General features: G+C 42.4%; 1 protein-coding gene across 4 annotated transcripts in view; it reads left to right on the top strand.

Moving 5' to 3' along the window:
- Positions 1 to 25953, top strand: part of TRIM55 (tripartite motif containing 55) — a 43867-nt gene that overhangs the window by 11512 nt on the left and 6402 nt on the right. Inside the window, exons 5-10 of one of the 4 annotated variants that reach the window (XM_012663134.1) lie at positions 9093 to 9326; positions 10020 to 10042; positions 10143 to 10267; positions 11547 to 11800; positions 13197 to 13484; positions 14806 to 14893. The exons of 1 other annotated variant lie outside the window; for it this stretch is intronic. In XM_012663134.1, the coding sequence (XP_012518588.1) occupies positions 9093 to 9326; positions 10020 to 10042; positions 10143 to 10267; positions 11547 to 11800; positions 13197 to 13484; positions 14806 to 14893 (1012 nt within the window). The remainder of the gene's footprint in view (positions 1 to 9092; positions 9327 to 10019; positions 10043 to 10142; positions 10268 to 11546; positions 11801 to 13196; positions 13485 to 14805; positions 14894 to 25953) is intronic. 2 more of the 4 variants (XM_012663133.1, XM_012663135.1) reach the window with 2 other exon arrangements.

The following is a 25953-nucleotide window of genomic DNA, read 5'->3' as shown; positions in this document are numbered from 1 at the left end:
CAGAAACACACAGTATATTTGCAGCCTAAAAGCAACAGGCTAGAGCATACAGTCTGGGTGTATCATTTAGTTTTGTGTAGGTACATGCAATGATGTTCCCACAAAGATGAAATCACCTAATGATGCATTTCTCAGAACATATCCCCATTGCTAAGTGGTGCATGACTTTATATATTCATATAAAACCTCCTATACATTCATGGGGGGAAAATCAGGAAAGAAAAACACCGAAAGGTTAAGGGCAGTGAATAGTGGGACCACAGGTCATTTTCAATGACTTCCTTGTATAATCCTGTATCTCACATTTCTATTAAGTCTGACATTTGCATTAATAATGACCAGTAAAATCAAGAATGAATGAATAAATATGACTCGCATAAGCATGGCTCTTTTAGATCAGTGTAGGTGGTTCATCTGGAGATGTAGGGATTGCCTCAAAGCCCTGTGGAGGTCTCTGATTTTATGATTCCTGTTTGACACAATATTTTCTGTTTGAAGAGTCCCTGAGGACAGAGACACTGCCACAAATGGCCATCCCGTGCACCTGTAGTTGCTGAGGTGATCTCCCACAGAGCCAGGTCCATATCAGTGGGCGAAATCCCAGAGGCTCAGCTTCTTGCCAGCCTGCAAGGCAGGACAACACAGAGGAAAATGGTCCTGCCTTGCAAAGCGCCTGAATTCTGTCATTCAGGATGCAGCTCCTGCGTCTCCTGCTCTGCCTGGGCTCATTGTTTCCCTGTCTGGCTTTGCTCACCACCTGCCTGGAAACATTTTCAGAGAAGCCAGGGGTGGTTCCTGGCCAGGGGGTGGGGAGCTGTTGTTAAAGGATTCCCTTTTCTGATTGGCGAAGTACTCCTCAGGGATGGGAAATGGAGCAGCCCCTGGGGTGGGCACTGTCCTTCCATAATTACCTTGCCTCCCTGCCTGGGGCCCTGATGCCTGCCCTTTGGTAGTAGTGCCTGTTCCTTGCACATGTCTAATTTTGTCCCTAATCATGGAATGTCTTGCAGGGCTGGCCTAGGGAGGCCTCTGGCCCAGGACCAGCCCGGGAGCATTGCTGAGCTTTGGGTAAATCACACAGTGGACTCCTTGTTATCCTTTAAAAATAATGTATGCAGTTGACATGAATTTACAGTGATAATGCAAGAGGCTTTGAGAATGACTATTAGTCACAAAAGGACGGTCTGAATTGTGTCAAAGGGGAGTGGCATTTTCATTCTGTGCTGTGGGCTGATGGTGCGTGAAGGAACCGTGAGGTTTTTTAGCTCTGCTGCTCGAGAGTGCTCAGCCTACGATATCCCCTGAGCTCTGGATTGCAGCTTGGCAGAGGACTTCTGGGCTGTTCTGGAAGAGCCTGGCATGGTCTGGAGCTTCACTTGCCTTTCCAGGCCTAAAGATGTTCTGGGACAGGCTGGGACTGAGGAGGTGGGCAGCTTGTGGGAGTGGCGAAGTCCACTCAAAAAATGTGCTTGACTTTCCTTTTTCATCCCTAGAAAATGTAGTCTTGTAGTCTTTACCTCTTGTAGTCCCTCCCTCTTGTAGTCCTTACCAGTGGCACTTGTCCTATGTCACTGATACCCAAGGGGCAGGCCCTCCCAAAGACAGGCTGGCAGGTCTAGAAATAACCCTGTTTTTTATGAACACCTGTCCAGAGGAAACTGCTGTAAGTTGAATAACAAATATTTGATATCGAGCATTTCCATTATCTGAACAACTTCAATAAAATCCTCCAATGATTTTACAGTTAGAACAAATTCACTGTACTTTCAAAACAGTGATTTTTATTCCAAATGGCTTTTTCTCATCTCTGAGACATTGTCCAGGCAGTTACAAATATGAAGTCTGAATATATTTAGAATAATTTTAATAGGTATGCCAGAGTTTTCAAGGCAGTATAGCATATGCCTTAATAGAACAGATTTCAGAGTTTGAATTTTAGCTCTGCCCCTTAATTATATGATGTTGGGCAAGTTGCTTAGGCTTCCTGTCCCTCAATTTCTTCAATTTTACAGTAGGGATGATAATACCTTCTTCACAGAGTTGTTGTGATGGCTAAATTGGGGTAAGAGGCACATGTCAAGGGCTCGGCAAATGTCACCGCATGGCGGCCTCAGAGTCAACTTGGAAAGTGCGCGCTTATTCTGATGGTGTGAACCAACAGTGGTTGGAACCAGGGGAGCATCTTTTAAATGGTGTCATAAAGAGACAGTCGGGGTCCTGGTTAATTGTGATGGTGAGGCTGAGCAGCGGTCTCAGAGGGAAAAACTGAGAGAGAATGGCACTCAGTATTAGCTCTCTTCTTTACCGAAGAGGCTTTGTGGCAACTCGAAATGTTGGCAACCAAGGGAGACAGCCTCTTCGGGAAGCGTGCTGACAGGAGACCCGAGTGAGTTAAACATCTGGTTGGCTTGCCACGTGGCTCTTGCCCCACCGTGGGGCTCGAGGAAGAGCCCACCCACCTGGCCCTCAGCCCTCATAGGGTTACTTGAGGAGATTCTAATCATTTGGACTAGCCCAGAAAACTTTGAATGCCAAGAACCCCAAGATTAAGCATTAGAAACCCCACAAATTAAGACATAATTATCTTTCTAATGTGGAGTGGTAACGTGATACAGTAAAAAAGAGCCAGAATGTTGGAGACCCAAGACCCACGGCCACTGAATGGAGCTGAGCGCTGGCGAGGCCTGGTTGCCTGGAGGATGGTGTTGTTTCTGATTTATCTGTCCCTTTTCTGGGGACATCCTAGCCTGTACTCATGGAACTTCACCAAGCACTTGTAACTGGAGCTTTATGAATGAAGGGCTGGACTTGATTTTCTTGGAAGGAACTTCCTTCTTTAATATAGTTGTTTCTTCAGTATTATTAACCTACTGGCTGCTTTTTTTTTTTCTTTTGGTGGGTAGTTGAAGGAAACCCTGTTTGGCTTAATGAAGGGACTTTTGAAGTTCTGTATCTCACATGAAGGTGCAGCTCCGAACAAATGTGTCTTGACGAACGTTGGAGGAATGTGGTAGAGATATGAATGGGCCTGGTAGAGCCACAGTTGCTCAGTGACAAATGGCAGGGCTGAGAGCTTATCTTCAGTTCTATTTTGGTCACAGAACCAGGATCCTTACATGGTAAGATCAGTGGTCATCGCTGCCTTAGGTTTTTCCTGTTGTGGCCATGGCATGTGCCCAAACAAGTGCTGACACTTCAGGGCGTGTAATGTATGTCTGAGTGAGAGAAATGTGCTGGGAACAGAGGCATGTCATAACTTGAAGACTCTCTGAAATATCTCCAGAAGTTGTAGAGTCTTGGAATTGTAGAGTTAAAGGGGACCTTAGCAATTATTCAATCCAATCCCTCATTGTACAGATTAAAGCAAACAAACTACTGTCCTGAGGTTAAATTGTTTCCCTAAGGTCATATAGCTATATTTTGCTGTTTTGTTTTTGTTTTTGTTTTGGTTTTGGTTTTTTTAGCATTGAATGAAGTAGAAGCTTAAAGTATCCACTTAAATACTTATTTCTTTGGAACAGAGCAAAATTGTAGCTTTTGAGTGAGGGCTGAATATTTCCAGACACAAGTCATATTTCATACATTCATCCAATCGATCTTGAAATCCGTATTTCTCAAGTGTGCACTATGTGTCATGTTCTGTACACATAATGTTGGGGAAACGGTGGCAAAGTAAATGTAAAAGCTTTCTGCTCTCAAGAAGATTTATTCTAGTAGAGGAGTTATACAATAAACAAATGAATAACAGGATCATTTCAGAAAGTAATAAGTGTCTGGGAGAAAAGTGAGCCAATAAAAATCTACTCATTAAAAACAGTGGTACTTTGCTTGACAGGCTATCTGCTCTTTCAGTAAAAGATCATCTGCAGTTGATTTTTTTTTCCATGAAAAGCTTCTCTTTGTAGTTGCATATCTTATTTTTTCTTATTGCTTCTAAAATATAAAGATGGTAAAAATTGGAGTTTGCCAATTTTAACATTGCTACTGAAGGCAACAGTTAAACAATGGCTTTAGATGAAAGGTAAAGGTTACCTACTGACTCCTAAGAAAACAACCAAATGACTACTTGAATTTTTTCTTTTCATCCAGAAATTTTACTATTGGTTATAAACAAATAGTCCAGCCATCATCATCTTACCATTTCAATATGGGCAGGATAGTCTTCACTTTATAAAATCACCCCTTTTTGTATATTGAATCCATACTGGGTTCTCCCTACAGATGGGATGAATTTTATTTTCACTCAATTAATTACAGACAACTTTAATTTGGTTCTCCTAAGAAACCAGTAAATATAACTGTCATGACAGACCCAGGAGGAAGGCCATACTGCAGCAAGAGGCTTTGCATCTGAATATGCTTGGGGACCAATGCATTGTGCCTTTGTGATGGAGGTCACTTCACTTGCTAAGCACACTCAGGCAGGTGCCACATGTATGCACACGGGATGTAGGAACCACAGGCATCAAAAAGAAGAATATGGAGAATATTTGGAAAGATAAACTTGAAAGTTCAAAAAGTATATATTTTGATTCAATTACTATCCAGAGAAATAGAAGGAGGAAGGAGGGTAGGTATATAGCCTGGAATTAGGCTTTAAGATACATACCTTTTTACTCAAATAAATGAAAAAGTATACTAAAAGCAAGGAGAAATCTTTGAGGTTAGGAAGTTTTTGTGGAGAAGAGATAAACGTGGTTGCTATCATGCTTTTGTAGGTAACAATCGTCCTTTAAAGTGTGCTCTCTGCAGATATTTTGACAATGCAAAAGTTCACATTTTTTCCCATTCCATTTTTCAGGTTGCTAGAAAGTCACTGTTGAAGGTGTTGCAGATTCACATTTACAAAGACACAGTAGGTACTGAAATTCAGAATAGCTAGGTGGCTTCTGAGAAAGTTTTTTTTTCATAGCACTTACCTGTTCCCCAGTTAGCTTACAGGGGAAATTGATAACCTAAGGTGTTTGTTATTCTCTGACTTTCACAGCACTTTGGTGGTCTTGTAGCCAAGAAAGTTTGAAAGGCACCTACGTTAGTCTCTCATGCATTCGTTCTACCTTGGAGAGTATGAAAAAATAGGAGATTTTCAATTTCGTGGAGTATTTCACATTTTAATCTGACATTAGGTTAACCTGAACATCTTAAGTTAATTTCTAAAAGTTTGTAAGTCCCAACTGCATAATTCCAAGGAAGAAGCATGTATTTTTTTCCGTTTCAAAAACAGATTTGTCTAACTCTTACCATATTTTACATAGAATTATATTAAAAGCAAACTAAACAAGAGAAAAATTTTTTCTGTTAAGAATTAGAAAATATTAATGTAATAATTTTATATTTTATACCTATCATTTATGATAAAGTTCATATGTATTATTCTCCCAAACAGTGGAAAATGAGGGCAGGTTTTTAGATCTTAAATCCTGTTACACAGTAAGAACTTAGTGAATTTTGTTGAAGGAAGGAACTAATTAATGTAATTCTGAAACAATTTGAGGTTTCTTGCCTTTAAAAAGTCTATTCTCAACATAGCAAATTTGTTAAAAGGCATATATTCAATTTATAAACACTTCATATAGATTTTTTTCCAAGTCACTTAAAAGCGTGGGCCCAGCTGGGTGTGGTGAGAGCAGCAGTGAGCCAGCAGTTCGAAGACCTTGATTCTAGGCCAGGCACCAATATTAAATGGCAGAATGGCCTTGAGAAAGTGACAGCTCCACTGGGTTTCATTTTCCACATGAGTGAAATGATTAATTGGGAGTCTAGTGAATTCCATGCAGCTTCAAAATTCTCCAACTGAATAATTCAAATTAAAGAATTTGAAACTGAATTTAATAAACACTGATATAATGCATACTATATCCAGGTAATATTAGTAGTGCTTTACAAAGTGTGTATGATATAATAATTATACTAAAGCATAGACCATGCACGGGATAGCATTTTATATACTGTAAAATATAAGCACATATGAGTTGCTATTAAAATGGTAGCAATTTTGCTAAAATTTAATATGGTATAAGTCATTAAAAAACTAGAATAGAAATAATACTTAGAACTGAAAATAATATGGGAATGAAAGTATTTATTTCATTTTATACCACTAAATAAAATTTATATGGGTGAAATAAGTGATCTAATCTTTATTTGACTTGAGAGAATACACTAGGGTACACATGACTTCACATCAGTCTCATTGCAAATGATTTGGCTGTTGTAATCTTGAATGTTCTCACACATATTAAATCACATAGCAGAAAACTTTTGTGAAGATATTTTACCAGTATTACATCTTAATATAATATTTTTTATAAATGTTTTAAGTGCACAATTCATTTTAGAACAAGCTGGAAAGCATTGTATGTTCACAGCTGGCAGTAGAGCTTCTAAATATCAGAGAGGCAAATTTCATGTACACAGTGGGCACATGGCTGCCTGTAAACTTAGAGCAAAAGGTAATACAGTGGAAGAAAGTGATTGGAAAGCTACTGACAGGCTTCAGTTCTTAGGCCTGGTTGCAACAGTCCAAATCTCAAACTAAAGGGCTGGAAGTGGATGGAAATTTGGCAAGCCCCCAAATTTCCATTCTTGACATGCTGCATGACCCTTGTCCTATTACTTTGACATCTGCCAGGACTCCAAGCATTTTTGTCCCACTCCCCGTCTCCTCGACTCCTACCAGTCCTTTAAGCCCAACTCAGGCACCACTTCCTCTCAGAAGCTTTTCCTGAGCCAACACTCCTGACTCCCCTCGAATGCCCCCCACCTGCGTGAAGGGGTGGACCAAGGTCCCATCTCCATGGTCCTATAAATCTCTAATATGTTTCCATTATTCAGCCCACTATATTGAATTACATTATTGGCCCATAGTCTTTGTCATTCAGTGAATTGTGAGCTCCTTGGGAACAGGAATTGTGTTTCATTCATTTTTAGATTCCCCAGAGTCTTGCAATAGTGCATGACACAAATGACATGCTTAAGAATTGTTTGTTAAATGAATGAGTGGATGGATGAATGACAACAGCAACTGATATTGCCTATTAAAATGGTTTGCTCCATTGGATCTCCTTCATGTGTTATAATTCGGTCAGAAACTGCAGTGGGAATTGACTGTGTTCCAAGGGAAGCGGTGGAGTGAGAGATGTATTTCTTCTGCTTTTATGGAGTATTTTCATAATCAACAATTTGGTTTAGGTCATCCTTTTTTTCCTCTCTTACTCTAAGAATAGTAGAGAACTTGGGGGAAATGAATCATAATTTTAAAAAATTGATTCAACAGATATTCACTAAACATCTACTATCCAAGGTCCTATGTCTCCTAGGCAGACCCAGATTCTGCCCTCAAGGAGATTATAGTTTAGATATTTAAGAAACTCACATAAATGAAGAAAGCAATACATGACATCAAAGAGATCAATGTTTACTAAAATGAAAGAACATGTAATAAGGGTCACAGAGAGATTAGAGATAAATTAGCTGTGTTCCTAAGAAGCCCCCAGTAGGCAGGAGAGCTAGGTTGGGTCATCACGGCTCACAACCTGCTCTCAGCTGTAAAGGTCCTGGATCCAGAGAGGGCCAGGTCCAAGGAGATTGGCACGCACACATACCAAGCTTATTGGGGCCTGAAAAACCAAAAGGCCAATGACTAGTGAACTGGAAAATTAATTATGAGTTAAAAATGGGCTCAGAGTAAAGGAAACTGGATGGTGCTATAAATGCTTCAGACACATAACACAAGTGTGCAAGCCAGATTTCCAATACAGTCTTTCTCTCCAAATACAAAACCAGATCCAGGCTGGGCATGGTGGCTCACGCCTGTAATCCTAGCACTCTGGGAGGCTGAGGCAGGAGGACTGCTTGAGCTCAGGAGTTTGGGACCAGCCTGAGCAAGAGCAAGACCCTGTCTCTACTAAAAATAGAAAAGTCAGCCGAGCGTTGTGGCACATGCCTGTAGTCCCAGCTACTCAGGAGGCTGAGGCAGGAGGATTGCTTGAGCCCAGGAGTTTGAGGTTGCAGTGAGCTGTGATGACGCCACTGCCCTCTCCACAGGGTGACAGAACGAGACTCAGTCTCAGGGGAAGAAAAACAAAACAAAACAACCAGATCCAGTATTTCCCCTTTACAGAAAATATTGGATAAATAAAGGATCTAGTGGAAACGGGTATATACCACAAATGGTAACTGTTACGGGATTTCAGAGGGTTAAAAGATGACATTCAACCATAAAAATCAAGGGAAGCTTTATGGAAGAAGTGGCAGTCCAGGAATGACTTTGAGATTGCTTAGAGTTTGCAACTACGACTTGGGGGAGAACATTGTAGACAGACGGGACAACGTGAACAAAGAGAGTGAGTGGTTCATTTTTGCTGGAATACAGGGTATGCAGTGGAGAACGGTGGAATGTTACGAAGGAAAGCTGGAACCAGATCATGGAGGGTCTTGAAAGCCAGTTATGAAGTTTAAATGTTATTCTTTGTGTCATGGGGAGTCATAACAGAAAAAACATGATTAGAACTGTACTTAGAGAAAATTAATTTGGTTGTTGTGTGAGTTGGCTTGGAGGGGTGGGAGGAATCCCAGATTCATCAGGGGCCTTTGGGAAGCGACAGAATCCACATTGTCGGAGTGGAACTAGGACAGTATCGGCACAGGTGAAACAGAGAGAGACTGGAAGTACAATCCAGAAAGTGCCACAGTGTTTCCTTAAACACACACACACACACACACACACACACACACACACACACTCTCCAAAGCAAAATACAACTTAGAACCTATAATCCAAGTATAATGTAAAAGAAAATATGTCCTAATTTCTATGAAATTCTCCATTTATGAAGATAGAAGATTGAAAAATCATTGATCCATTTAGCCAATTTGATTGATTTTTGGATTGTATAAGTATCAAATTTGTTAAAAATGGGATTTTTCGAAGCACCAACATAGTAGATACCTATACTTAAAGTGACATCTTAAGGGAAAAGAAAACAATAACCTTCATAAGTAAATGTTCTTCTCTCCCAAAATGTATGGGTGATTTCTCCAAATAGACTTTCTTTCAGACACTGTCTAACATCAGCCAACCCCACTAACAGGAATGTTGCAGACAGCAGAAGCAGGAGCTCTGTGAGAAGTTTGATTACCTGTACGGCATCCTGGAGCAGAGGAAGAATGAAATGACCCAGGTCATTACACGAACCCAAGAGGAGAAACTGGAACACGTTCGTGCTCTAATCAAAAAGTATTCTGATCATTTGGAGAATGTAACAAAGTTGGTTGAGTCAGGAATCCAGTTCATGGATGAACCAGAAATGGCGGTGTTTCTGCAGGTAAGTCTCTTTCTGGCACAAAGGAAATAACCCAAAAGATAGGTACTGGAAAATTATTTATCACATTTTCATTAGTTTATATACATTTCATTTTTTATCTATTTTGCCAACAAAAATATAAACTCCCTTTACGCTTATATCTCCATCTGTTTTTTTTTTTTTTTTTTTTTTTGAGACAGTGTCTCACTCTGTTGCCCGGGCTAGAGTGAGTGCCGTGGCGTCATCCTAGCTCACAGCAACCTCAAACTCCTGGGCTCAAGCGATCCTCCTGCCTCAGCCTCCCGAGTAGCTGGGACTACAGGCATGCGCCACCATGCCCGGCTAATTTTTTCTATATATTTTTAGTTGTCCAATTAATTTCTTTCTATTTTTAGTAGAGACGGGGTCTCGCTCTTGCTCAGGCTGGTCTCGAACTCCTGAGCTCAAACAATCCGCCCGCCTCGGCCTCCCGGAGAGCTAGGATTACAGGCGTGAGCCACCGCGCCCGGCCCATATCTCCATCTATTTAAGCAATTCAATAAACATATATCTATGGTATTGCCGAAATATAAGAGGGTTCAGATATAAAACAGCAGTTGTTTATGGCATTTAGAAACTAAGCTATGGTGTTCTCAGAATCAGCAAAAGAAATAATTGTTTCACCACTGTCTTTGATGAAAAGAATTTAAGTAAGCCTATCTTTTGCTTTCACAGAATGCCAAAACCCTGTTACAAAAGTAAGTAATTTTTATTTTGTGGAAAAATGCATATTTTCTCTTTTATCCAAGGCTATCAAATTTTAAGTAGTGACAAAGTGGCAACTTGTCTTTGTTGCAGAATCTCTGAAGCATCGAAGGCATTTCAGATGGAGAAAATAGAACATGGCTATGAGAACATGAACCATTTCACAGTCAACCTCAATAGAGAAGAAAAAATAATACGTGAAATTGATTTTTACAGAGGTTTGTTATTCTTTTGACCATTTGGTCAAAGTTGCAGGTGTGTGAGAGCTGCAGAAGGGTTGGGTGGGAGGGAAGGGGGGATTCAGAATCACGTCCAGAATCGATGTCGACAGCTTTACAAGAATCATAATCCAATGTGAAGCTCTGTTTCATTGCAGGATCATATAGTTTGTTGACGGTGTTTATTTGCTTTGCATATTATAGTGCCTATTTTGATGCCATGATTGGGCATTTGACTCTGAGTCATCAGATACTTAATTGATGGTGATGATGATATCTCCACTTCAGCCTTACACAAACTGTTAGCCACAATGATGTGAAATGTCAAGAACAAGGTTAAGGATGAGATAAAAATAAAACCTAGACAACATCTATGCCAGATATTATAGCCCATCAACTTAATCAAACTTTAGAGGACAAGAATAGTAACAAGTCATAGAGTAAGTCACAGCCTGGAAATAAAGCTGGGTCTATGTGACCAGATGTACTCCATGAGCTATAAATGCATTCCTACCCTTTGGCCCAGAAATCCCACTCCTGGAAATTTATCCTGATGAAATAATTGAAAAAAGGAAAATAATCTTGGAGCTGACCAAAACTTTGATCACCTTGACTCATCCTAGCCCATCTAGATGACCACACCTCTCGGCTAGACCACAAATAACGCCAAAAGGCTGTACCAGCTTCCACTGACATTGTTTTAGTAGGGCAAATCTTCAGGGTGGATTTTTAAAAAATTATTACTTAATATCATCTATCCTTAATGTTGCCTGAGAGAATATTAAGATCTGTGGGTTTGGAAAAGAGTCATGGTATTAATTGTGGCAGAGATCAGTCTTCACTGCACAAAGGAGATAAGAAATGAAAAAGAGACAAGGGTTTATGTGCTTTCTGAGATAGGGAAGAGAGCTGCGTTTCCATTTAATTTGACAGAGATAAACAAATGACAATCACAGCCCTCCACATCAGCCCTCCAGGCGCTTGCAGATGTGGCGAAGTATGATAAAAACGTGAACAAGCTTTTGGGGGGTGAAGTGGACGGTGCTCTGTGGGGGTGAGGACTTTGTCCTGGGAAGGAAAGCGAGGAGGAGGGGGACGTTCCTTCACACTCATCCTGTCCACGCTTCACTAGAAGCACAAAGCCCGAGCGAGGCACACTGGGACCATTGTCCAGGGTCTGCTGGCAAGGACTTCCCTCGCCCGGCCTTAAACTGCGCATTAGCTGTTTCCATGGCTGCAGTGGTAGTTATACGACTTAAAAGATACCTTGCCTCACCAGAGGATGAAGAGGAAGAAGAAGAAGAAGGAGAAGCAGAAGGAGAAGGAGAAGGGGAAGGGGAAGGAGAAGTAGGAGAAGTGGAAGAGGTAGAAAACGTTCAAACAGAGGCTCCAGGAGACGGTGAAAGTCTGGGGAAAGCCTTGGAGCCCTCTCAGCCGTCTTTGGAGCCGCAGGCTGCCCCTGGGGCACTTCCAGTTTCCTCTCCAGAGCCACCTCCAGCCCTGCCACCTGCTGCGGACGCCCCAGTGATGCAGGTAACCGCTCTTGAGTCTTCCTGCGGTACGTGTGGGCGTGTCTCCTTGCCGAACAGCCTGAAGAATGTATTTGATTCTACCTTAAGAAAATGATAACTATTAATATATGTCAGACGTGTGTGGCAGACAGAAGATTTCGAGACAGTCACAATGTCAGGGAGAAAAGTCCTCTAGGTGGTTGAACAGGTTCATTGTCGTTATAGCTGGTTGGCAAGACTAAATTTAGTACAGTTTTCTCATCAATGATGCCCTCAAATCTGAGGTAATCTTTGTCTGGAAATTTGTGTGTGTGTGTGTGTGTGTGTGTGTGTGTGTGTCTAAGTGTAAGTAACATGTTAATTGATGTAACACGTCTATGTAAGTAAGATAGACGGCCAATACCACAGGGATTCTCTGCTCTTTGTTACTTAGTGAATACAGATACAGAGTGTGAGATGAGAAATGATATGGGATATAGGGTCAGAAATAGAAGTTATTATACCTTCATAACTTTGAATTTTCTGTAGATAATAGAGGAAATGAGAAACTACACTGGTTTATGTCCCTGTTGCTTACCCTGAAATACAACTTATATATCTTTCCTTCAGTGGGCAAGCAGCGAAGCCTGGTTTTCTATGTATTGACCATTCGACAAGGTTGTATGTTGACAGAATTGTCTAAAACACACCTTAAGAAATCAGCTCATCCCAGATTGTTCTTAAGATATCACTGCCCAATTTTCAAGCCTTCATGCTAACTCTAAGACACTTCAGCAGACAGGATCCCAGCCTGTTGTTGAGTCTGTGGGCAATGCAGACTCTGCAAAGAAAAACCCTGGTTTTGCACCTGCTTTCAGAGTGGATTGAAATCATCTGTAGAATCACAACTCCAGAAGGGAACTCAGAGGTGGAATTGTATTTCTATGCTCTGTCTCCACAGGAAACAAGGCTAAAATGCTATTTATAGTTCCTAGAATCTTGAAATTCTGGGTATATCAATTGCATTGAAATTGAAAGAGGTATAGTCACTAAATGAGGGTTGGATTTAATCAACGAAGTTCATTTTTGGGGGCCCACATATAATGCCAACAAATTAACTCTGGTCAATAGTTTGACCCTTCTCCCATATCTGATATTTTATAAGCAACTTTCACTTGAGGTTTCTGCTTTCTGCCCACCCAGGCTTTCACCTAGTGAAAGACAAGCACAACATGTCCAGACGCCAGAAAGAGGGCCACCGGTGCCAGCCTTGCACCCTGAGCACTTCCGAGGGTGGGATGAACTAAAACAGCCACTAAGTCAGGCACTGCACACAGAGCTCGGTGTTCAAACCTGAAGGGAACTAAAATCGACTGCTTTTCTTCTTCTTCTTCTTCTTCTTTTTTTTTTTACTTTTGAATTTATCTGTCCTAATGAAGGGGGAGGTTGTGCCCAGTGGCTCTCAGCAGACCACAGAGTCTGAAACTCCAGTCCCTGCAGCAGCGGAAACTGCGGATCCCTTGTTTTACCCTAGTTGGTATAAAGGCCAAACCCGGAGAGCCACCACCAACCCACCCTGCACCCCAGGGAGCGAAGTTCTGGGGCAAATAGGGCCTCCGGGTTCTGCGGATTCGAATGTGCAGAACACAGAAGTGGCAGGAGCTGCAACCAGTGAGAGGGCAGCAGTGAGTGGTAAGGAATCTAGTGCACCTGCAGCTGCTCCTAAGGTTAGTGTTGATGAACTTGTGTCTGAATGCTCTTCCGTGCCCCAGGGTCCGCTAGAATAGGCCTCAGCAAAAAAAAAAAAAAAAAAAAAGGCGGGGGAGGGCTTTCAAAGGACAGAGAGAAACCACCACCATGGGAAAAATACAGAAACGACCCACTTGCTATGTTGGCCTATTTTTAAAGTGTTATATGAAAGAAAACACAAAACAAAACAAATCTGACTTCACCCTGCCCATGCGTGGTGACCTCACACCTGGCTTCCCAGGGAGGGGCGCGAGCGAGCCTGGCCTTAGGCATGCCGTGGAGCGCTGCTTGGTCTGCACTGACTGGCTGTGTCCCTGGTCCTCCTTTGCGACAGCCACCTGCCCTTGCTCAAGCTTCCCTGTGTCCTCCTTGGGCTTCCAAAGACTAATCGCCTGCTTCTGTGTCATTCCCAGCAACCCCCAATGAGCACATTGGAACTGAGTTTTAAGTCTGCTCTGGAAAATAACCCCTGATTCGTGGGTTCTGGGAGCGTGCCGGCTATGGCGAGACACAGTCTTGCTCGACTAAACCCATGCTTCCTAAGCATGTGCTCCTGGGAGCAGAAAAGCACAGGTTTTCCTCCATGGAGATTTTTAAGACACTTTTGATACCTTGTTTTCTTTATATAATGAGAGTTTGAAGTCCACGTCTTCTCCCTAACACCTGGTTAGATGTTTGCATGTCTCCAAGAGTCGGTAAAAATCGTTTACAATTTCTTCACAAGGAAGAATGTTCATAGTTACACTCATGAGCATTCTTAAATGCTGTGTGGGGTGTGAGGGTGTGAGTGTTGCCCTGACAAGAGGCTGTCAAAAAAACACTCTCGAGTCCTGTGCTCCTGGGTCATCAGGTGATTATAAACAACAAACAACATAAGAAACATAAGAAAATAACACAAGAAAATGACTTTATTATCTTGATTCTATCTGTTTGAATGGACCTCCATTTCCACTTGAAATCATATTTGGAAAATTAAAAGTAACATGCTTTGGGGCCAGATATTTGTTTTCACGGCTGAAAAGAGAAAAAAATAAATGTTTGGTGTGAGTAAACCTTTTGAGGTGGTTTTTAGGTTAAAAAAATGGAGTAGACTTTAATTATTTCTAGAAAGTTTGTAAAATTCTTCCATATTTAGTGGAAGTTGTGTGCGGAGGAGCTGCTTTCTGAGAACAGTAGTGCCATACTCCACAAGGAGCGCATAGTCAGGCTCCAAACCAAAATGAAAAGTCCATCTAAATGATGCTGCAAAGAATTATTTTGTGATAACATCAGTGAAGCTTTCTTCTTGTTTTCTCGCAGGAGTTAGCAATGTGCCTAGCACTTTTGGCTTTTCTTATACTTCACTACATCTGGAGTCAGATTCAGTGCTTGATTTTTACTTTAATGGGTAGGAAATATTTTCTTTTCCCTTGACTAACATCTCATGTAGTTTCTTCCATAATGTTCCTCTTCCGTAGGCCCAGAGATGACTTTCTCCCCAGACCTTGAGGCTCAGTCATCTAAAAAGAATGGTTTTTGCAGATAATACCGGTGACCTCAAGGCACTGAGGAGAATTGCTCCATTATCTATTCCTGCATGGAGGGAACCCTGACTCAGAACAGTGACTCCGTGGGCAATTATTCAGTAATCCAGTAGGAATGAACCTTCCTGAATGGTGACTAGGGAAGGCCAGTTTCAAAAAGTGTCCACAGTGCTGTGAGGACTCACTGCTCTTCAAGCAGAGGGAGTAGCAGCAAAGGACTCGTTCAGGAAAGTGCAAGTTTCCGTAGATGACATGGCAGCGTTTCATCTGCTTACACGAGATGCCCGGGAGGTGGCCTGATGACTCCTGTAGGGAATGCTGCCCCAGGCAGTTCCTACCTGGGTGAGCAGGTGGCTTCTCTTTGAACCCTCAGGCTCTACAGTGTTTCTCCTGGGAGAGGAGGCCCCCGAGAGAAAGATGCCCTGGGTGCAGCAACATCTGGCGGATTGCAGCCGGGGGAGCCCTGAATGGACAGAGCCAGCAGCTCAGAGTGCATTTACCCGCCATAATGAATTAGAACCAAAGAAGAGCCATAATGTCATCAAACAGTCCATGCATATTATTAATATTTTTGAGTTACCTTTCTCATCGTCAAGTCTTTGCTTGGTTACTGTTACGAGGTTTGGGACTGACCTCTTACTCTTTCAATAGCCTTGTGAAGGTTATCAGTTTAATTAATATTCAAAGATCCAAACCCCATGTACTTTTGAGTAAATGACCCTGCTGGGCCCGAGAGCAAGCTCCTTGCACCTGTAGCCCAGAAGCAGTTCAGGGTCAATGATGCTAAAAGGCCTTAGCTATTTGTGGCTCACTGGCTTTTCCCTGGGTTAATGCTGACTCTTCTGGAAGCTCCCATCATAGACTTCCCTTCTGCCTCATTAGCCGTCAGCTTGGCAATGGCGGTGGGGTCATGGGTCCCTGCTGTGTCTGTAACTGTTTGTGAGCAGGACCTGCCCCCAATGTCTAATTATCAGCTGGAAACCTGTGCACCCTAGACTGTCCTGAGCATCCTTACAGCCTGCTCATCTGCCCAACTCCTCTTCCCAGCATTATTTGTGGTGAAGAGCAGTGGCAGGAAGTACCAGCCGTGCATTAGGTGGGGCAGGTGGGGAGAGAAGGAACTCCATGCTTTATTGGAACCAGGACCTAATTGTGGATCTGAATAATTGTCTGAAGGGTTCCATTTACATTCTGAGAATTCGGGCTTGGGGCTTTGTCACCATCTGTATATATCCTCGTAATGCTTCTCTGAGGCTGCAGGGGGAGTGCCATGCTTCATGGCTGCCATCCACGAGCCCATGTCATGTATGTTGACATTCACACGCCTGTCTGGTGAGATGAGGGTGAGGAAGGTGGGGCGGTGTGTGTGTGTGGGGTGGGGCTTGACGTTAGGACTGCAAAGAACCTTGCTTGCATAGTTCTCAGTGTTTGAGAAAGGGCCTTTCACATAGAGAAGAAGCCTGTTCGTGATGGAGTATCACTCCTTGATCCCTGAGATGGGATATGCACAGGTGGATAGCAGCCTCACACGTAGCAAATTCCTGGCCTCTGTGAACTTTTTGCAGGCCCAATTCACCTTCACCACCCCAGAACCCAATTTGTCAGATTAATATTTGTCCAGTGCAAGGTTAGCTCGTTGGAATTTCACATTTCATCATTAGTCTCACCTTGAACATTTATGATGTGTTACAAGAGTTCTTTTTTTCAAATTTTATTTTTTATATTGACACAAAATAATTGTACACATTCATGGGGTACATAGTGACGTTTCAATACCTATAATGTATAGTGATCAAAGCTGAGTAGTTAGCGTATCCATTATCTCAAACATTTATTATTTCTTCATGTTGGGAAGAGACCTTGATTGACTGGTCTTAACCTCTTTTAGCTAGATGGTCCCATGTCAGGGAGCGAGGTTGCCTTAGAAATTCGGCAGCATCTCAGGCTTATTTGATCTGTAAACTCACTTCAGTCCCCATCAACTGAACTGCAAACCTTTTAAAAAGGCAAACGCTCTATTTCCAGGTGCTTTCCTCATATCCATTTACAAAGTGAAACCTGCCCTTGGTTTTGCTGCCTGTGATTTCCGATGCCAGACAATCTCTACTTTTATCATGTGCCTTTTCTTCTCACACAAGCACATAGGCAAAAAGAAAAAAAAAAATACTGGTCATGGCAAAAACCAGATGTCAGCTGCCTCCACTGGTGATGGTGGGACTTCTACTTCTTGTTAGATCAGAGGAGCATCATTGCCTTCCCCACTTGCATCCTCTAAGAAAACATCATTTTTCAACAAGGTTTGGGTTCAGTCCTATGGGGAATTTGAATCTCATAAAAGGCCCTGATTCCCATCCACCCTTCTGCGGGATGCACTTGGAGCCCTGCCACATTCTGTTCCCCCAGGAAACTGTGCAGAGCCTCCATATCTGCATGGTCTTTAGTTGTAGAATTACCCTCTAAGTTTCTACCCATCTGGGCTGTGCCTGCTGTGTGCTCAGTCAATGCAAAGAATGTTTGGCAGAAATAATGTTTGATCTACTTGATGAGTTAGTTCAAAAATTTATTTTGAAAAACTTCCACCATGCCCTAGTCAACCTCAGAAAACAAGGCAATAGTAGAGGGAGGAGAAGGACACTGTGAGACAGGTTGGCTGCCCTTGGAAAGCAGTCTCTGGAGGCCTTGTCTCTTGGGCACGCCTTGTGTGGCCCTTCCTGGTCCCATGTGCCTCCATCCACTGCCCCTCCCCTTCCCACGGCACTTCCATGCCAATGACACCTGAGTGTTAACAGAGACCACTCCCGCCCTCACCCACTTCCCGTGGACAGTTGGGCATTTTATTGGGAGCATGTGTGGCAATGAAATTTTTACAGAGGTGAGAGCAGCAGCAATGAAAATCCCCTCCTGGTTCCCTCCTCCCTTCCCAATGCAGCTTAGTGGCCTCATGTGGATGAACTTGCCCAAACCATTTCATGGGAGCTGTGCGAGGAACAGGGGTTTCCAGAGAAATGTCTCCCTGTTTGGTGGATTAACTCAGCAGCTGCTCTGGATGATACTTGAACTGGACACTCCAGCTGCCTCAAGGTCAGGGGATCCCCCCACCGCATCATGTGCACACACAAACACACACGCACACACACAACACACACCAGCAAGAGCTAATTGCCTTGGAGATGGGGACTTTGGCATTGAAATCTCTGCAATTTCTGCCTCCACAAAGAACCACAGCTCATTGTATTTCACCAGGGCATGAAGCTGTAATGGTAAGAGACCCAAAAAGCTTTACTATATCATAGTTATTTGTTGTTTCAAGAATAGAATACCCACTTTTCGAATCCCATTCTTCAAGCCTGAAAATAGACAAATAAATTGGGTAGAAATTCTGCCAAGGCTCAAGGCAGTGGAGAGATCAGTGAAATTAGGACAAAGGACTTTGGTCCTAGTCCTGAAGCTGCTTCTGCGTCTGACTCAGGACATTTAATTTCTTTGAGCCTCAGCTTTCTCACTGGGAAAATAAAGAGACTACTCAATGAACAGATTCAAGGATTTACACAACATCTGGCAGTGAAGAACCAAGTACTAAGAATTTGATAATTTGTTTCAGGATGTTTTCATTGGAAGGGTTATGGACTTAGGCCTGACATAAGTCGTGATAAGTGACAATAATTACATAGATTCTCTGTGAAATAGTTCATTGCATTTCTCAAAATATATTTCTTGTCTTGAAGCTTTTACTTAAATCTCCTGAACTGTTTTCCAAATCTCTCCCTCGGCGCTCATTTAGCTGAATGTTTACACAGCTGCTCTTACCTCCTTTAGCTTGCATGAACTCCATAAAGTCCATGATGGTCTGTAAAATCCATGAAAATTGCACATAAACGTACTTATAGACCTCATCGCCCAGTAGAGCTAAAATAGAGTATAGACATTGGAGACAGTCACCGAATAGTAGATGGGTGAAGAAACGATAGATATGTGATTTTTTAAAATTGAGGTATAACACTAGAATTTACCCATTTTAAGTGTGTAGTTCGGTGAGTTTTGAAAAATGCGTAGCATTGCACAACTACCACCACAATGAAGATCTAGAATATTTCCATCATCCCAAAATGTTCCCTCGCATGCCTTTACAGCTAATCCCTTCCCTGCATCCCAGCCTCTGGCAACCACTGATGTATTTGCTTGTCTGGTAGTCTCAAACGTCATAGAAATAAAAACATACAATATGTAGACTTTTGCAACTGGCTTTTTTCACTTAACATAGTGTTTTGAGATTCATTCATTTTGTTGCATTTATCAGCATCTCCATTCTTATTGTGTGGTTACATCACAGTTTATTTATCTATTCACCACTTGATGGATGTTTGTGGTGTTAGCAGCTTTGGCTGTTATAAATAGAGCTGCTACAAACATTCACATATAAGTCTTTGTGTGAATATATGTTTTCATTTCTCTTGAGTAAATATGTAGGCATGGAAATGCTGCATCGTGTGGTAAGTTTACTGTAAATTTGTAAGAAACCATCAAATTGTTTTCCATGATGGCTATTCAATTTTGTGTTTCCACCAGCAATGTAAGAGAGTTCTAGCTACTTAGCATCCTAGCCAGTTCGTGGTATTGTGTCAGTCTTTTATATTTAACCCATTCTGGATGGATGGTTATTTATGATATTTCCTTATGGTTTTAATTTGCATTTTTCTGGAGACTAAAATTTAGCACTTTTTGTTGTGCTTATTGGCCATTTTTATATTTTCTTTGGTGAAGTAAGTACCTGTTCACATCTTTTGCCCACTTCTTATTGGGTTGTCTGTCTTCTTAGAGAAAAGTTATGCATTCTAAATAAAACTTCCTTATCAGATGGATTCTTTTTGCCAATATTTTCTCCCAATCTGTGGCTTTCCTTTACATTTTCTTAGTGTATTTCGAAGAGCAAACATTTTTAGTTTTGATGAAGTCCAGTTGATCATTTTTTCCTTTATGGTTTTTGCTTTGGTGTCCTATTTAAGAAATCCCTGCTTGACTCAAAATAACAAAGATTTTTCTCTCATGTTTTTTCTAGAATTTGTATAGCATTAGCTTTTAAGTTAGATCTAAGATCATTTTGTTAATTTTTGTATATGTGAGGTAAGAATCAAAATTTGGGGTTTTTTTGTTGGTTTTTTACAAGATAACCATTTGTTCCAGCACTATTTGTTAAAAAGATTATCCTTTTCCTCAGTGAATTACCTTGATAACTTTGTAGAAATTCAATTGACCATATATGTGTGGGTCTATTTCTGGACTCTGTATTTTATAGCATTGATTTGTGTGTTTGTCCCTCTGCCAATACCACACTGTTTTGATTATTGTAGCTTTAGAGAAGTCTCCAAATAAGGTAATATAAATCTCCAACTTTGATCTGGTTTCCAGATTATTTTGACTATTTATTAGTTTTACAGATCTTTTCAAAGAACCAGATTTTGACTGTATTTGTTTTCTCAATTTTTTTGTCAATTTTTCTATTTCATTCATTTCTTCTCTTTATTATTTTCTTCCTTATGCTTACTTGGGGCTTAACTTTCTCTTCTCTTTCTGATGTCTGGGGGAGAAAGCTTAGAACATTGATTTGAGATCTTTCTTGCTTTCTAATATATAGATTTAATGCTATAAATTTTCTTATAATCACTGCTATAGCTGCATCCCACAAGTTTTGATATGTTTGATATTCTTATTTAATTCAAAATATTTTCTAATTTATCTTGTGGTTTCTTCTTTGATCCATGAGTTATTTAGATGAGTGGCATTTAATTTCCAGATATTTGGAGATTTTCCAGATATCTTTCTGTTTGACTTCCAGTTTAATTCTGTTGTGGAGAGAGAATATACTTTGTATGTTTCCAGTCCTTCTAAGTTTATTAAGATTGTTTTATGGTCCCTAATATGATCTACTTTGGTGACTATCCCATGTGTACTTGAAAACACTAGTATTTCTATTGTTGAGTGGAATATTCTATAAATATCAATTAAGTCAGTTGATTGATAGTGTTGTTCATGTATTCTATATCTGTACTGATTTTCTGTTTACCTGTTTTATCAATTGTTGAAAAAGGAGTTTTGAGATCTTTGACTATAGTTGTGGATTTTTCTATTTCTCCTTGCAGTTCTATCAGTTTTTGCCTATGTATTTTGAAACTCTGTTTAGGTGCATTCGCATTTAGCATTGTTTATTTTCTTGAAGAACTGACCCCAAGATAGATGTTTTTTAGAAACCAAAATTCTTACCTACCTCTCCCTTTGTGTGTCTGCATGCTGAATGGGTGCAGAGAGGGCCCTCATTCGCCTATGCTATCTTTGAAGGTACTTTTAAAAAGACAGGAGGAAGGGGGTGCCTGGAGGAGAGCTGTGCTGACAGTCCTTAGGATGTCATTCCAAATGGCAAGCCATGAGAAAGATTTCACAGCTTGAACCCAAGAAGCCTGTCTCCCTTCTTCCCTCAGCCACACACCACCAAACACAAGGGCCAGGACAGCTGAGGTGCCTCATACTTTTAAGTGGCTAAGCTGAACTTCACAATCTGGCAATTAGTTGTCACTGTTCTGCGGGGCCCTGTTTTTAGTTTTGATATCTATTGCTTTATGAGCTAAGACCTCCGACATTTCATGACATACCTGTGCCCTAGCTCATCCGTTGTCCTAGCTCAACCAGTTTTCACGGAACTGCAGAGGCTTCCTGTCACAGGCCAGTGGCTTCCAGCACCAGGCTTGTCTTCTTGGCCAAGAAGGTCCAATGGTTCCCAGCCCAAGTGTCAACAAGAATGTGCAGAGGGTCCCTTCCCTGTCTCAAGTGTCCCCAGTTTCTTTCTTTCTGACACACCATTAGCTCAGAGACAGAGCCTCAGGAACGATGTGGGTCACTCACACCTTAAGGCTCTCCACTCTAAAACAGCAGAGGGGATGTGCGGAGATCCAGGCCAGTGGCTGATCATAGACAGATGCAGTGGGGCAAGTGTCACCAAGGAAAACCAGCCCATGGCCATCTTAGTCCCAGCCCAGGCTCTACAGAGTGTTGTCCTGTGAGATTATAAAGGTGCCCCCAGAGGAAAATAAAACACATTTCATTTAAAAAAAAAAAAGTGGCGGTGGTCGGAGAGTGGAAAGGAAAAATGAAAGCAGGGAGGGAGGAGGAAAGAGAAGGAGGGACAGAGAGACCTGTGGTTTAAATGGTTTAAAAAGACAGATGGGGAGCAAGGGAGGGGGGCTAGCAAAGAGTCTGTTCCCTCTTGAAGCCTAGGGTTCATTTCCTAGGCTCTCAGAAACCCACACTTGTGTCCCTAGACCTGAGCTTTCAAGTTTCTCCTCACCCAAGATTCAGTCCTCTTAAAAATATTCTTATTTTCCTAAGCCCGGATGAACAATGGGCCAAAGTTCTAAGGAGAAGCAGCCAGTGTGGAGCCCTGCATCTCCACCAGGTGTAACAGACAAAAAGGTAAAATCATTTTTATGCAAATGACCTTGGAGACCAAACCATATATTCTGATTTCAAGCACAAACATCCGCTCCAGCTGCTCCAAGAGACCGAGAGGTGAGAGGCACGGGAGGCTAGAGGGCCCGGAAGCTGCTTTTCTGAACAAGATTAGTTTCTCAAGGTATTACAGAGCATTTAAGAAAACATAAAACAGGAGACCAAGAACATGATTTCCCATGAGTGTGACTATAGGCCCCGTGTTCTTTGAAATGATCCATTTAATTTTCCAAAGCAAACTGAAATGAATGAAAATTTAACTTCGTTGTCTAAATTTAATCAAGGGTTTGAGGGTGTCAAATTATTTTCAAACAGAAATCCCTCCTGAGCGTGATTGCTCCGTGTTTTACAAATTAGGAGATTCAAGCTCACCGATTGCAGATGTGCCAGGCCTGCCCTGACTGTGCTGGAATTTCCACTTGATAAAAATAGAGAGAAAACTGATCAGTGCTCAGGACTGGCCTACATTTACTGCAAAACATTGTCCTGGAAATAATAAGTTATAATAGTGAAATGCAGACATTTTGACCCAGGAAAAAAAGTTGTAAAAGGGAGTAAGGTTTTTCTTAACAATTAAGTTTTAAGGAGACCATTATGTTAACACTATTAATGCCTTTTCCTTTGTAGCCTACAACTGCAATTTTAATTTTCTAGGCTTTTTTTTCCCTTTCTGGAAAAGCGACATCCTAGTAACTATCAATTTGGAGGTTTTACTAGAAGGACACAAAGAAAAGAAAAGAAAGAAAAGAAAAGGAAAGAAAAAAGAAAAGAAAAGAAAAAAAAGAAATCAATACCAAAACTGTAGACTATATTTCTCAGGTTCAAATAGCATCCTGAGTAAATGTCACTTTAATAGGAAGCTAAAATGGATGTATCCATCCGAAAGAGGGAAAGATGATGTAAATTGTGTGTGAGCAGTATAATGAATTCATTTCCCCTGGCAACCTGTGCCTGTAGCTCTACCGTTCCAGGACCACGGGCGTGGGGAGAGCTCTCTGGAGGAGTTGTTATGGCACAGCTAGTTGAGCTTTGCTTCCTGTGTTTTTAAATTGTTTATTATTCTGATTTAACCTAAGCCCCCTGTTAGTGTTGTACATCCTGTGGGTTTTTTCTGTCTTTATTTGTCTATCTCAGTGACTTCCATGACACACCTTCTCCCCGCTGCAGCCCACGAAGTGAAGAGTTGAGGCACCATTGTGTGAATGCATCCAAAAAGCTGGTAGCACCACTTTGTGTGCCTGGCTTTCTCGTCTACAGAGTCTTTCAGAGAAATTTTCTCGTGTAAACCTCACAACAGCCCTCTCCCGTGAGAACTGTCAAATTTCCCCATGGTACAGTGGAGGAAAATGAGAGTCCTAGAGGATGCGTGATGGGCTCGGGATCATGAGTGGCTGGGAGCTTGTTGCTTTCCCATCTCTTGTCCTTCTCCACGGAGCGTCGTGTGCGGTAGAATAGAATCCACACCAGCATCTAAGAAAAGTGAGTGAGGCCCTACTTCACCTGGGTCGTTGGAACTGAAGCAAAAATCAGTGTGGCCAGGGTGTCCTCTCCTTTGACTGACCACTCGTGACAGTTCGCACAGCCCCGCACAGCACGGGGAGGTCATTTCCAGGCCTCCACCTCTGGCAGGGAAGTGGCCGTCCATGGCGAGCGAGAGCCACCCCATCGGTTAGCTGTATCCCATGTGGCAGAGCAACCCGCTCTCCCTCTGCCTCCCAGTGGGGGGTCGGCCCTGTCCCCCGAGTCTCACGTGCTCAGCAGCGCCAGCTGCCCCCTTTTCCCTTTGGATCTGTGGTCGCTGTTAACCCTCAGCCAGCACTTGATCCTTACCATGAGCAAGATCCTCAAAGTTTCTGAGTCTGAGTTTTCTCATCTGTCAATTGGGCGTAATAATACTGTCCCGTTCCCATGGGACTTGAGGACAACCTGTTTGGCCTCTTTGGCTAACACAGGGCAAAGAAACCCCCGTCTGTGAAGAATTAATGATCTGATTCTTTGTAATTCAGTTCTCTTTTCAGAAAGAGTGAGGACACACAGACACACACACACACACACACACACACACACACACACACACGACAGGTCACACAATTGTCGGAGCCACAGCTGTGAAGACTGGCTTTAAGGTTTTGCCAGTCCGTGCTGTCAACATGCATCACCTGCTCCCCGCCTCTCTGGCTTCCTTGATTCCTAGACTCCGTGTTTGAAACACACCAAACAGAACACACCACTCTGTCCTCCTCCAGGTTAAGAAAAAGTGAGTGAGTTTAGTTTGTTTTTATTTGATGGGCCTCTGGAAATTACTCTGGTTTCTGATCTTCCCTCAGCAAAAAGGAGGCAGCTGATAGCAGCAGAGCCCCCAAATCAGTTCCCTTCACCCACCCCGTCATTCACGTGGTGTCTAACGCTGTGAATCCTCCCAAGGAAAAGTGCTTCGTAGTGAGTGTTTTCCTTCCAGAGCTCTTTATGAGGGTTCCTATTTTCTGCTTCCTGTAGCATTCACAGAGTGTGTGCTCCATTTTCACAGCTCTGGCTTCACTCCTAACATATCCTGATTGCTCTGTCCCAAGCGGAATGTCTGCATTCCTATGAAAGAAATGCCATGAAGGCAGAGCTTCCTGCAGGGTTTCCAGGGCTCAGATCCTTGGCTGTGAGCCACAGACGATGCCTCAGTTTCTTCCTGGTGAGCGACTGGCCCAGGTTCTTGGCTGTACTTGCTTTTCCGGTTAGGAATCTGTAACGCTGAAGCATCCAAGAGCCTGAGCTCCAGGAATGCTAGGCGGGGGAGCAGGCCAGCACTCCGGTTTGGTCTTTCCGAGTAAGCATTCCAAACATGATCTCAGCATTCCTACTCACACCTGTTCCCGGAGCCTGCCTCTGAGTCTCTGATCCAGCCCAGCAGGTGCAGGGTGGAATCCTGGGTCGTTGCCAATTCATCAGCCTCAAGTCTGGCCTTACCCTTCCTATCCGCATTCCTTTAAGGCAAACGGATTTCAGCACAGGTGGGCAAGGGTTCCTTTGAATTGACCTAGAAAGATTGGCATTTAGTCTGCAGTGGTAACCAGACTAAAACCTCTGTCAGGTTGAATTTCTGATTGGCATCCACTGCAGCACTCAGAGATTGAGGAGGTGGCAGCCCAAATGTGGGGGCCTGGACACAAAGTTCCTCACTGCTCCCAATATGTCCCCAACGGCCTGGTATCAGTCACCCTCCAAAGAAGACCTGGGCATTCCTAGGTGAAATGTTATCTGGCAGGGGTATACACTAAGCCATCGTCATCCATCAATGTCTTAGTTGCAGTGCAGTTTATCAGATTGATAACTGTCACTTGGCTGAGCCTGAGAGAATGGAACACAAGGCAGGTAAATTTAAAGGGGGCTGAGTCATGGGTGGTGGAGAGAGTAGTCATCCGGGGAAGGGCTGACA

The sequence above is a fragment of the Propithecus coquereli genome, unplaced genomic scaffold (genome assembly GCF_000956105.1).
Source record: "Propithecus coquereli isolate 6110/MARCELLA unplaced genomic scaffold, Pcoq_1.0 Scaffold8, whole genome shotgun sequence".
Lineage (NCBI taxonomy): Eukaryota > Metazoa > Chordata > Mammalia > Primates > Indriidae > Propithecus > Propithecus coquereli.
The sequence above is the reverse complement of the archived record's forward strand: the minus strand, read 5'-3'. Positions and strand labels throughout refer to the sequence as shown.